General features: G+C 39.1%; 1 protein-coding gene across 4 annotated transcripts in view; it reads left to right on the top strand.

Annotated features, from left to right (window-relative positions):
• Positions 1 to 12333, top strand: part of MNS1 (meiosis specific nuclear structural 1) — a 71832-nt gene that overhangs the window by 43737 nt on the left and 15762 nt on the right. For all 4 annotated transcript variants that reach the window (XM_079700044.1, XM_079700043.1, XM_079700041.1 and 1 more), the window contains one exon: positions 11604 to 11861. In XM_079700044.1, coding sequence (XP_079556170.1) covers positions 11604 to 11861 — 258 coding nt within the window. The remainder of the gene's footprint in view (positions 1 to 11603; positions 11862 to 12333) is intronic.

Here is a 12333-nt window from a genome sequence, read left to right as displayed (position 1 = left end):
TTCCCACCGGCAGTGCAAGGGTGTTTTCTTTTCTCCACACCCTCTCCAGCATTTATTATTTCTAGATTTTTGGATGATGGGCATTCTGACTGGTGTGAGATGATATCTCATTGTAGTTTTGATTTACATTTCTCTAATGATTAATGATGTTGAGCATTCTTTCATGTGTTTCTTGGCACTCTGTATATCTTCTTTGGAGAAATGTCTATTTAGGTCTTCTGCCCATTTTTGGATTGGGTTGTTTGTTTTTTTGCTATTGAGCTGCATGAGCTGCTTATAAATTTTGGAGATGAATCCCTTGTCAGTTGCTTCATTTGCAAATATTTTCTCCCATTCTGAGGGTTGTCTTTTGGTCTTGTTTATGGTTTCCTGGGCTGTGCAAAAGCTTTGAAGTTTCATTAGGTCCCATTTGTTTATCTTTGTTTTTATTTCCATTTCTCTAGGAGGTGGGTCAAAAAGGATCTTGCTGTGATTTATGTCATAGAGTGTTCTGCCTATGTTTTCCTCTAAGAGTTTGATAGTTTCTGGCCTTACATTTAGGTCTTTAATCCATTTTGAGCTTATTTTTGTGTATGGTGTTAGGGGGTGATCTAATCTCATACTTTTACATGTCCCTGTCCAGTTTTCCCAGCACCACTTATTGAAGAGGCTGTCCTTTCTCCACTGTACATTACTGCCTCCTTTATCAAAGATAAGGTGACCATAGGTGCGTGGGTTTGTCTCTGGGCTTTCTATCCTGTTCCATTGATCTATATTTCTGTTTTTTGTGCCAGTACCATACTGTCTTGATTACTGTAGCTTTGTAGTATAGTCTGAAGTCAGGGAGCCTGATTCCTCCAGCTCTGTTTTTCGTTTTCAAGATTGCTTTGGCTATTTGGGGTCTTTTGTATTTCTAAACAAATTATGAAATTTTTTGTTCTAGTTCTGTGAAAAATGCCAGTGGTGGTTTGATAGGGATTGCATTGAGTCTGTAGATTGCTTTGGGTAGTAGAGTCATTTTAACAATGCTGATTCTTCCAATCCATCTATTTGTATCATCCTTAATCTCCATCCTAAATAGATGGAGAGATGATTCTCTCCATCTATTTGAATCATCCTTAATTTCTTTCATCAGTGGCCTATAATTTTCTGAATACAGGTCTTTTGTCTCCTTAGGTAGGTTTATTCCTAGATATTTTATTCTTTTTGTTGCAATGGTAAATGGGAGTGTTTCCTTGATTTCACTTTCAGATTTTTCATCATTAGTGTATAGGAATGCCAGAGGTTTCTGTGCATTAATTTTGTATCCTGCTACTTTACCAAATTCATTGATAAACTCTAGTGGTTTTCTGGTAGCATCTTTAGGATTTTCTATGTATAGTATCATGTCATCTGCAAATAGTGACAGCTTTACTTCTTCTTTTTTGATTTGGATTTCATTTATTTCCTTTTCTTCTCTGATTGCTGTGGCTAAAACTTCCAAAACTATGTTGAATAAGAGTGGTGAGAGTGTGCAACCTTGTCTTTTTCCTGATCTTAGTGGAAATGCTTTCAGTTTTTCACCATTGAGGATGAGGCTGGCTATGGGTTTGTCATATATGGCCTTTATTATGTTGAGGAAAGTTCCCACTATCTCTAATTTCTTCAGGGTTTTTATCATAAATTGGTGTCGAATTTTGTCAAAAGCTTTCTCTGTATCTATTGAGATGATCATATGGTTTTTCTCCTTCAATTTGTTAATATGATTGATTTACGTATATTGAAGAATCCTTGCATTCCTGGAATAAACCCCACTTGATCATGGTGTATGATCCTTTTAATGTGCTGTTGGATTCTGTTTGCTAGTATTTTGTTGAGGATTTTTGCATCTATGTTCATCAGTGATATTGGCCTGTAGTTTTCATTCTTTGTGACATCCTTGTCTGGTTTTGGTATCAAGGTGATGGTGGCCTCCTAGAATGAGTTTGGGAGTGTTCCTCCCTCTGCTATATTTTGGAAGAGTTTGAGAAGGATAGGTATTAGCTCTTTTCTAAATGTTTGATAGAATTCGCCTGTGAAGCCATCTGGTCCTGGGCTTTTGTGTGTTGGAAGATTTTAAATCACAGTTTCAATTTCAGTGCTTGTGATTGGTCTGTTCATATTTTCTATTTCTTCCTGATTCACTCTTGGCAGTTGTGCATTTGTAAGAATTTGTCCATTTCTTCCAGGTTGTCCATTTTATTGGCATAGAGTTGCTTGTAGTAATCTCTCATGATCTTTTGTATTTCTGCAGTGTCAGTTGTTACTTTTCCTTTTTCATTTCTAATTCTATTGATTTGAGTCTTCTCCCTTTTATTCTTGATGAGTCTGGCTAATGGTTTATCAATTTTGTTTATCTTCTCAAAGAACCAGCTTTTAGTTTTATTGATCTTTGTAATCGTTTCCTTCATTTCTTTCTGATCTGATTTTTATGATTTCTTTCCTTCTGCTAACTTTGGGGTTTTTTTGTTCTTCTTATTGCTTTAGGTGCAAGGTTAGGTTGTTTATTCAAGATATTTCCTGTTTCTTAAGGTAGGATTGTACTGCTATAAACTTCCCTCTTAGAACTGCTTTTGCTGCATCCCAAAAGTTTTGGGTCGTCGTGTCTCCATTGTCATTTGTTTCTAGGTATTTTTTGATTTCCTCTTTGATTTCTTCACTGATAACTTCGTTTTTAAGTAGTGTATTCTTTAGCCTCCATGTGTTTGTATGTTTTACAGATCTTTTCCTGTAATTGATATCTAGTCTCATAGCATTGTGGTTGTAAAAGATACTTGATACAATTTCAATTTTCTTCAATTTACCAAGGCTTCATTTGTGACCCAAGATATGATTTATCCTGGAGAATGTTCCATGAGCACTTGAGAAAAATGTGTATTCTGTTGTTTTTGGATGGAATGTCCTATACATATCAATTAAGTCCATCTTGTTTAATGTATCATTTAAAGCTTGTGTTTCCTTATTTATTTTCATTTTGGATGATCTGTCCATTGGTGAAAATGGAGTGTTAAGGTCCCCTACTATGAATGTGTTACTGTCGATTTCCCCTTTTATGGCTGTTAGTATTTGCCTTATGTATTGAGGTGGTCCTACTTTGGGTGCATAAATATTTACAATTGTTATATCTTCTTCTTGGATCGATCCCTTTATCATTATGTAGTGTCCTTCTTTGTCTCTTCTAATAGTCTTTATTTTAAAGTCTCTTTTGTCTGATATGAGAATTGCTACTCCAGCTTTCTTTTGATTTCCATTTGCATGGAATATCTTTTTCCATCCCCTTACTTTCAATCTGTATGTGTCTCTAGGTCTGAAGTGGGTCTCTTGTAGACAGCATATATATGGGTCTTGTTTTTGTATCCATTCAGCCAATCTGTGTCTTTTGGTGGGAGCATTTAGTCCATTTACATGTAAGGTCATTATTGATATGTATGTTCCTATTCCCATTTTCTTAATTGTTTTGGGTTCGTCATTGTAAGTCTTTTCCTTCTGTTGTGTTTCTTGCCTAGAGAAGTTCCTTTAGCATTTGTTGTAAAGCTTGTTTGGTGGTGCTGTACTCTCTCAGCTTTTGCTTGTCTGTAAAGGTTTTAATTTCTCCATCAAATCTGAATGAGATCCTTGCTGGGTAGAGTAATCTTGGTTGCAGGTTTTTCTCCTTCATCACTTTAAATATGTCCTTCCAGTCCCTTGTGGCTTGCAGAGTTTCTGCTGAAAGATCAGCTGTTAACCTTATGGGGATTCCCTTGTGTGTTATTTGTTGTTTTTCCTTGCTGCTTTTAATATGTTTTCTTTGTATTTAATTTTTGACAGTTTGATTAATATGTGTCTTGGCGTATTTCTCTTGGATTTATCCTGTATGGGACTCTTTGTGCTTCCTGGACTTGATTAACTATTTCCTTTCCCATATTAGGGAAGTTTTCAACTATAATGTCTTCAAATATTTTCCCAGTCCCTTTCTTTTTCTCTTCTTCTTCTGGAACCCCTATAATTCGAATGTTGACGTGTTTAATGTTGTCCCAGAGGTCTCTTGAGACTGTCCTCTGTTCTTTTCATTCTTTTTTCTTTATTCTGCTCTGCAGTAGTTATATACACTACTTTATCTTCCATGTCACTTATCCGTTCTTCTGCCTCAGATATTCTGCTATTTATCCCATCTAGAGTATGTTTAATTTCATTTATTGTGTTGTTCATCGTTGCTTGTTTCATCTTTAGTTCTTCTAGGTCCTTGTTAAATGTTGCTTTTATTGTGTCTATTCTATTTCCAGATTTGGGATCATCTTTACTATCATTATTCTGAATTCTTTTTCAGGTAGACTGCCTATTTCGTCTTCATTTGTTAGATCTGGTGGGTTTTTATCTTGCTCCTTCATCTTCTGTGTGTTTTTCTGTCTTCTCATTTTGCTTATCTTACTGTGTTTGGGGTCTCCTTTTTGCAGGCTGCAGGTTCGTAGTTCCCATTGTTTTTGGTGTCTGTCGCCAGTGGGTAAAGTTGGTTCAGTGGGTTGTGTAGCCTTCCTGGTGGAGGGGTCTAGTGCCTGTGTTCTGGTTGATGAAGCTGGATCTTGTCTTTCTGGTGGGCAGGTCCACGTCTGGTGGTGTGTTTCAGGGTGTCTGTGGACTTATTATGATTTTAGGCAGCCTCTCTGCTAATGGGTGGGGTTGTGTTCCTGTCTTGCTAGTTGTTTGGCATAGGGTGTCCAGCACTGTAGCTTGCTGGTCGTTGAGTGAAGCTGGGTGCTGGTGTTGAGATGGAGATCTCTGGGTGATTTTCGCTGTTTGATATTATGTGGAGCTGGGAGGTCTCTTGAGGACCAGTGTCCTGAAGTTGGCTCTCCCACCTCAGAGTCACAGCACTGACTCCTGGCTGCAGCACCAAGAGTCTTTCATCCACATGGCTCAGAATAAAAGGGAGAAAAAGTAGAAAGAAAGAGTTAGTAGTAGAAGAAGAAAGAAAGAAAGAAAGAGAAAGGAGGGAGGGAGGAAGGAAGGAAGGATGGAAGGAAGGGAGGAAAGAAAGAAAGAAAGAAAGAAGATAAGTAAAATAAAATAAAGTAAGATAAAATAAAGTTATTAAAATAAAAAGTAATTATTTAGAAAAAAATATAAAAACAAAACAAAAAATGGATGGATAGGACCCTAGGACAAATGGTGGAAGCAAAGCTATACAGACAAAATCTCACACAGAAGCATACACATACACACTCACAGAAAGAGGAAAAGGGGAAAAAATCATAAATCTTGCTCTCAAAGTCCACCTTCTCAATTTGGGATGATTCGTTGTCTAAAGGAGGGAAGGAAGGAAAGAAAGAAAGAAAGAAACAAAGTTAAATAAAATAAAGATAAAATAAAGTTATTAAAATAAAAAATAATTATTAAGAAAAAATTGTTTTTTTAAAAACAGACGGACAGAACCATAGGACAAATGGTGGAAGCAAAGCTATACAGACAAAATCTCACACAGAAGCATACACATACACACTCACAAAAAGAGGAAAAAATCATAAATCTTGCTCTCAGAGTCCACCTCCTCAATTTGGGATGTTTCGTTGTCTATTCATTTATTCCACAGATGCAGGGTACATCAAGTTGATTGTGGAGGTTTAATCTGCTGCTTCTGAGGCTGCTTGGAGAGATTTCTCTTTCTCTTGTTTGTTCTCACAGCTCCCAGGGCTCAGCTTTGGATTTGGCCCCGCCTCTGTGTGTAGGTCACCGGAGGGCGTCTGTTCTTTGCTCAGACAGGATGGGGTTAAAGGAGCAGCTGCTTCGGAGACTCTGGTTCACTGAGGCCAGTGGTAGGGAGGGGTATGGAGTGCGGGGCAATCCTGCGGCGGCAGAGGCCAGCGTGACGTTGCACCAGCCTGAGGCATGTTGTGCATTCTCCCGGGGAAGTTGTCCCTGGATCCCGGGACCCTGGCAGTGGCGTGCTGCACAGGCTCCCGGAATGGGGGTGTGGATAGTGACCTGTGCTCACACACAGGCTTCTTGGTGGTGGCAGCAGCAGCCTTAGCGTCTCATGCCCGTCTCTGGGGTCCGTGCTTTCAGCCGCGGCTCGCGCCCGTCTCTGCAGCTCCTTTAAGCAGCGCTCTTAATCCCCTCTCCTCGAACACCAGGAAACAAAGAGGGAGAAAAAGTCTCTTGCCTCTTCAGCAGGTCCCGACTTTTCCCTGGACTCCCTCCCAGCTAGCCGTGGTGCACTAACCCCCTGCAGGCTGTGTTCACGCCGCCACCCCCAGTCCTCTCCCTGCACTCCGACTGAAGCCCGAGCCTCAGCTCCCAGCCCCGCCCGCCCCAGCGGGTGAGCAGAGAAGCCTCTGGGGCTGGTGAGTGCTGGTTGGCACCGATCCTCTGCGCGGGAATCTCCCCGCTTTGCCCTCTGCAGCCCTGTTGCTGTGGTATCCTCCACGGTTCCGAAGCTTCCCCCTCCGCCACCCGCAGTCTCTGCCCGCAAAGGGGCTTCGTAGTGTGTGGAAACCTTTCCTCCTTCACAGCTCCCTCCCACTGGTGCAGGTCCTGTTCCTATCCTTTTGTCTCTGTTTATTCTTTTTTCTTTTGCCCTACCCAGGTACGTGGGGACTTTCTTGCCTTTTGGGAGGTCTGAGGTCTTCTGCCAGCATTCAGTAGGTGTTCTGTAGGAGTTGTTCCACGTGTAGCTGTATTTCTGGTGTATCTGTGGGGAGGAAGGTGATCTCCGCATCTTACTCTTCCGCCATCTTCCCCTCCTCCAGATTTGTTTTTTTATGTGTGAGAATATTTTAAGTTCTACTCTCTTTGGAAATTTCATTTATACAATAAAGTGTTATCAACTATAGTCACCATGTTTTATATTAGATCCTCAGACCTTATTTGTTTTAGAGCCAGAAACTTGTACCATTTTACCAATGTCTTTCTATTTCCCCCACTTGCCAGCCTCTGGCAACCAGTTTTCAACTTTGTGTTTCAATGAGTTTGACATTTTTTTTCTTTTTCGATTCCACACATAAGTGTTACCATGCAATATTTGTCTATCTTTGTCCAGCTCATTTTACTTAGCATAAAGCCCTCAGGGGCCATCCGTGTTGTCAAAAATAGCAGGATTTCATTCTTTTTTATGGCTGAATAATATTCCAGTTTATATAGATGTACCACATTTTTTAATCCATTCATATGTTTATGGACAATTAGGTTGTTTCCATATTTTTGTTATTGTGAGTAATACTGCAATGAACATGGGAGTGCATATACCTTGTTAAGATCCTGTTTTCATTTCCTTTGGATATATACCTGGCAGTGGGATTGCTGGATCACACCTAAGAAGTGTAGCCCCGCTTGCCGCAACTAGAGAAAGCCCACGTGCAGCAACGAAGACCAAAAGCAGCCAAAAAATAGATAAATAAGTTTTTTTTAAATTAATAATTTCTTAATATTGTTAGGAAAATGAAAATGCAAGCCACAGTTTGGTAGAAAATATTCCCTATATGTGTATCTTACAAATAACCTTTATCCAGAATATATAAAGAACACTCATAGCTTGATAAAAGAATATAAAAAACCCAGTTTAAAAAAAAATTAATTTATTTATTTTTGGCTGCATTGGGTCTTTGTTGCTGTGCACGGGCTTTCTTTTTAGTTGCGGCGAGCAGGGGCCACTCTTTGCTGCAGTGTGCGGGCCTCTCACTACGGTGGCTTCTCTTGTTGCGGAGCACAGGCTCCAGGTGCGTGGGCTTCAGTAGTTGTGGCTCACGGGCTCCAGAGCACAGGCTCAGCAGTTGTGGCGCACGGGCTCAGTTGCTCCACGGCATGTGGGATCTTCCTGGACCAGGGCTCGAAGCCATGTCCCCTGCATTGGCAGGCGAATTCCCAACCACTGCGCCACCAGGGAAGCCCCCGAGTTTTTTTGTTTTTTGTTTTTTGTTTTTTTGCGGTACATGGGCCTCTCACTGTTGTGGCCTCTCCCGTTGCGGAGCATAGGCTCCGGACGCACAGGCTCAGCGGCCATGGCTCACGGGCCTAGCCGCTCTGCAGCATGTGGGATCTTCCCGGACTGGGGCATGAACCCGTGTCCCCTGCATCGGCAGGCGGACTCTCAACCACTGCACCACCAGGGAAGCCCCCCCCCCCCCGTTTTTTTTAAATGAGCCAAAAGTTTGAACACTTTGTTTGTTTGTTTTTTCTGGCCCCACTGCACAGCTTGCAGGATCTTAGTTCCTTGACCAGGGATTAAACCCATGCCCTCAGCAGTGACAGTGGGGAGTCCTAACCACTGGACCACCAGGGAATTCCCAAAAGTTTTAAGTTTGTAAAACAAGATATATGAATAGCCAAGTACACAATAAATTATAGCTATTAGTACTATTATTTGTAATACTATTAGCTATATAAAAATGGAACATTATTTTAGATACTGTTTCATTAATGAGGAGGAAATACATACCATGTAAAATATCAAAACTTATTTCATGTAAATCCTTAATTAACTGCATGTAAGAATATAAAATGTGTCCAGTTTTTTTAAGAAAACATCTTAATGTGATCCACTTATAGATACCTAATGTCAAATAACACCAAAAAGCATTAAGAATAAAATGATGGAAGAAGGCATAACAGGCATATATGACCAAATGGGAAGCAGGTAGGCAGGGTTATCACTAGGTAAGTGGAATATCAAATGAATCCCAGATACCACAGATAAAAGGTATAATCACCAAGGGAGGTAAAACAGAATGAACATTTAATCTTCCACGTAACGTTGTATTGAAGTACGTAACTTTAAAAGCTGTTAGATCGCCAAAGAAAATTTACTGGAATAATACAAGGGGAAAGCGTGTTTAAACATCACTAGAAATTAATAACAAATATTTTAAACTACTAACTGAAAATCTAAAAACTTTCTTTTCAATTATTATTGGTTGAAGAGGATATTTGCAGAAAATTCAGAGGATAAATTTATGACCTATCAAAATCTATCAGGCAATTAATTATTAAATGAGAAATATTAGAAAAAACTGTGTAGGCAACCAACTCAATAACTGAGAAAAAAATATAAATTCAAGTATGAGGCAAGAATATGGAAGGAAATAATAAAGATACAAGTAGAAATAAACCAAAAATCAGGAGAACACATTAGCATTTATTAATCCAGTTGCTTAATATTGGGGGGGGAAATGATTTTACTCTGGAAAAATGTAATAAAAAAGAAAAAAGGTGAAAACAAAATTTGAAGGAATAAAGGGTCTATAAAGAGAGTAGACTAGAAAAATAGTGAAAAGTTATTCAATTATCTACTAATAAAATGAAAATCTCAATGGCACAATTTTCTGCATTAAAAATACAGTGATTTCAAAAAATGTAGAAAAACTAGACAAAATAAGATTATTAAGGATATTTCCTCTATCACAAGACTTTTGTGCCCTGCCTCACATCTTCTCAGTCTCACCTCTGATTTCAGTGACAGCTGTGGGGAACAGTTGTGAGGGCTCAGACGGACTCTGTGCTGACGGCTTCCTAAAGTGTAGGGGTGTGTGGGGGGGGCAGGGAGGTAACATCCTCTGGGGCATCCCTCAACCAACAGTGGACAGAAATTGAGGGATAAATTCTTCTCTGCCTGGCGGCCTTTGGGAAGGTCCTAAAAGGTGCTCCATGCATTCCTCACAAGGTCCTGGCAGGATTAAGCCTCAGTTGTCTGAGGCGGTAACCAGCTCAGTGATGTAACCTTGTGTTGGCTTTTCTTCCTTCCTTGTTTTACTCTGTCCCTCACCACTGAGATTCCCTCCCTGGTAAAATATCTATATATAAGTCCTTGTTTAAGGTTCTGCTTTCAGAGGAGGACCCAGACTAAGATATCTCTAAAAAGTTTCCAGCCTCAGAGTAGTTTTCCAGCAAATTACTTCAAACCTTCAGTGAACTATTCCTCAAACCACATAATGGGTTTTAGAACACAGAAAAGGATGGAAAATTATACAGTTCATATTATGTAACTACATAATCCTGATCCAGAAACATCAGAGTACATGAACACTTTTCTGGTTGAAAAACATAATAAACGGTGTGTTGTTTTGCCAAACTCTTCCCTGTTCTTTAGCCAGATGTCTTCACCATTGGATTAAACTAAAATTTGTATGGGAGATGGTTGCCAGGCAATGTCAACAGTTCATTTAGTTCAATATGTACTGAATTTCTCTGTGCAAAGTATTATGATAAGCTGTGGAGGAATTCAAAGCTAACTGACACAGCGTCTTTGCCTTCAGTGAGCCTTTGACTTCTATAAAATATATGGTAAATAAACACAAACTATATATTATAAAATCACTACGTGCCCAGCATCTCAAAGGAATATAAGATATGCCATCTATGAATTTATTTTTAGTGAGAAGATGAGGCATGTATATATGGAATAAAATTAAATGATGGAACATTAAATGGTGTAAGAGCTCACAAAGAGAAGTTTGAGTTACAGTGATTAGAGAAGACTATGGAGGAGGTGGGATTTGAAAAGAGGATTAGATAGGGATAAATGAAGAAAAAGAGGCTGAATGATCAATATAATGAACAAAGTTGCTGTAACTGATACTGCAGATTGGCTCACTTAAAACCCACTCCTACTCCTACCACATCCTACCCTGTTTTAAATTCGTTTTTCTTATTATAAAGACTATAAAGTTAAAACTATATTTCTCTTCTTTTAGCTAGAATTCTTCATATGAACTATGTTACCTCCAACAGTCATCACCCCCACTTCAAGGTGTGAAGATGGAAGTGAGCAAAATGAGATAGCAGTCAGAGTTACCATAGGCAGAGTTACCATAATAGGACTTGAGCAGTGTGAGGACAGCTTGGTTCCCTGGCCTTCCAGGAAGTTCTGTATGCCACCTGATGGCCTAGAGTAAATCCCTTGTAGTTTGTGTTATCTGTAGGTAAGAACATTGGCCATCTGGGTGTTGTTAAGGCAATATTTTGAATGCTTTGAAGATTCTGGCCTACCTGGAGCTTGTATTAGAATTGAGCAAATTTGGTTAGATTAGCAAATGATTTAAAATTTACATCGGTCCTAATTGAATAGATAGATGATAAAGCAAAAATGGGTGATGACTGTAAAATTCTTTGTATTTTTTGAAATCTTTCATAATAAAATGTTGGGGAAATTAAACCTTGTAGGAAAGGACTTTAACTGCTTCAAGTAAATTTGAATTTCCCTGAAATACTTCCGATTGTCATTGCTAGATTATTGTTCTGAAAAATATTTATCAATGATTTGAACACAAGTTTCTAGAATGATTCATAGTTGGTACAAATTATACAGATGACAGATTTAATAAACTGAGATATACAAAAATTTTTTATATCAGCTCTTTTCAAAGTTAATGCATTAATTCTGACTACAGAAACAAGGTGGTAAATATATATTAATTAAAATTTAAAATAAGTAATAGGAGGCAATCCAAGGATAACATGTACTTTGTGTAACTATTAGTTTTTAAAGGATGGGGCAAAGTGTTACCTTGAAAAGCCTTAATTTTTCAGTTTTATTTCATATTGTGACACTAAGCGTAATCAAACTCTGTTCTACCCTATCTTTATAAATCTGCTGTAAAGAAATAGTTACTGAATTAACTTTTATATGTATTGTGATTTAGGAAGAAGCAGAAGAGAAATCGAGAAAGCAAAAGGAGTTGAAGCAAAATTTTATGGAACAAATGGCCTTGAAGGAACTAGTACTTCAGGCTGCAAAAGAGGAAGAGGAGATCTTTAGAAAAGCTATGCTGGAGAAGTTTGCTGAGGATGATCGAATAGAATTAGTGAATGCTCAGAAGCAAAGAATGAAGCAACTAGAACACAAGAGGGCTGTGGAAAAACTTATTGAAGAGCGTCGCAACCAGTTCCTTGCAGACAAAGTAAGAAAAAGTATTTTGGGGTTTTTTTTTTGGTAATTATCATTGAATAGCAACCAGCTAATTTATTTATCCACTAAACATTTAACTGAGAACCGTTTATGTGCCAGATGTTAGATATCCACTTACTAATCATATGATATATAAATTTTCTGACCACTTGTTAATCAGTGAATCTAGAAAATATTTGTTGATGCTTTCTATGTGTTAGACATTGTTTGGTGTTGAGAACACAAAGATAAATATGACTAAGTCCATATCATCTATGAGTTTTTGGTGTTGGTTAAGAAAAATACATTAGGGCTTCCCTGGTGGCACAGTGGTTGGGAGTCCGCCTGCCGATGCAGGGGACACGGGTTCATGCCCCGTCCGGGAGGATCCCACATGCCGCGGAGCAGCTGGGCCCGTGAGCCACGGCCGCTGAGCCTGCGCGTCCGGAGCCTGTGCTCCACAATGGGAGAGGCCACAACAGTGA

The sequence above is a fragment of the Hyperoodon ampullatus genome, assembly GCF_949752795.1.
Source record: "Hyperoodon ampullatus genome assembly, chromosome: 3".
Lineage (NCBI taxonomy): Eukaryota > Metazoa > Chordata > Mammalia > Artiodactyla > Ziphiidae > Hyperoodon > Hyperoodon ampullatus.
Note: the sequence above shows the minus strand (reverse complement) of the source record. Positions and strands in the feature narration are given on the sequence as shown.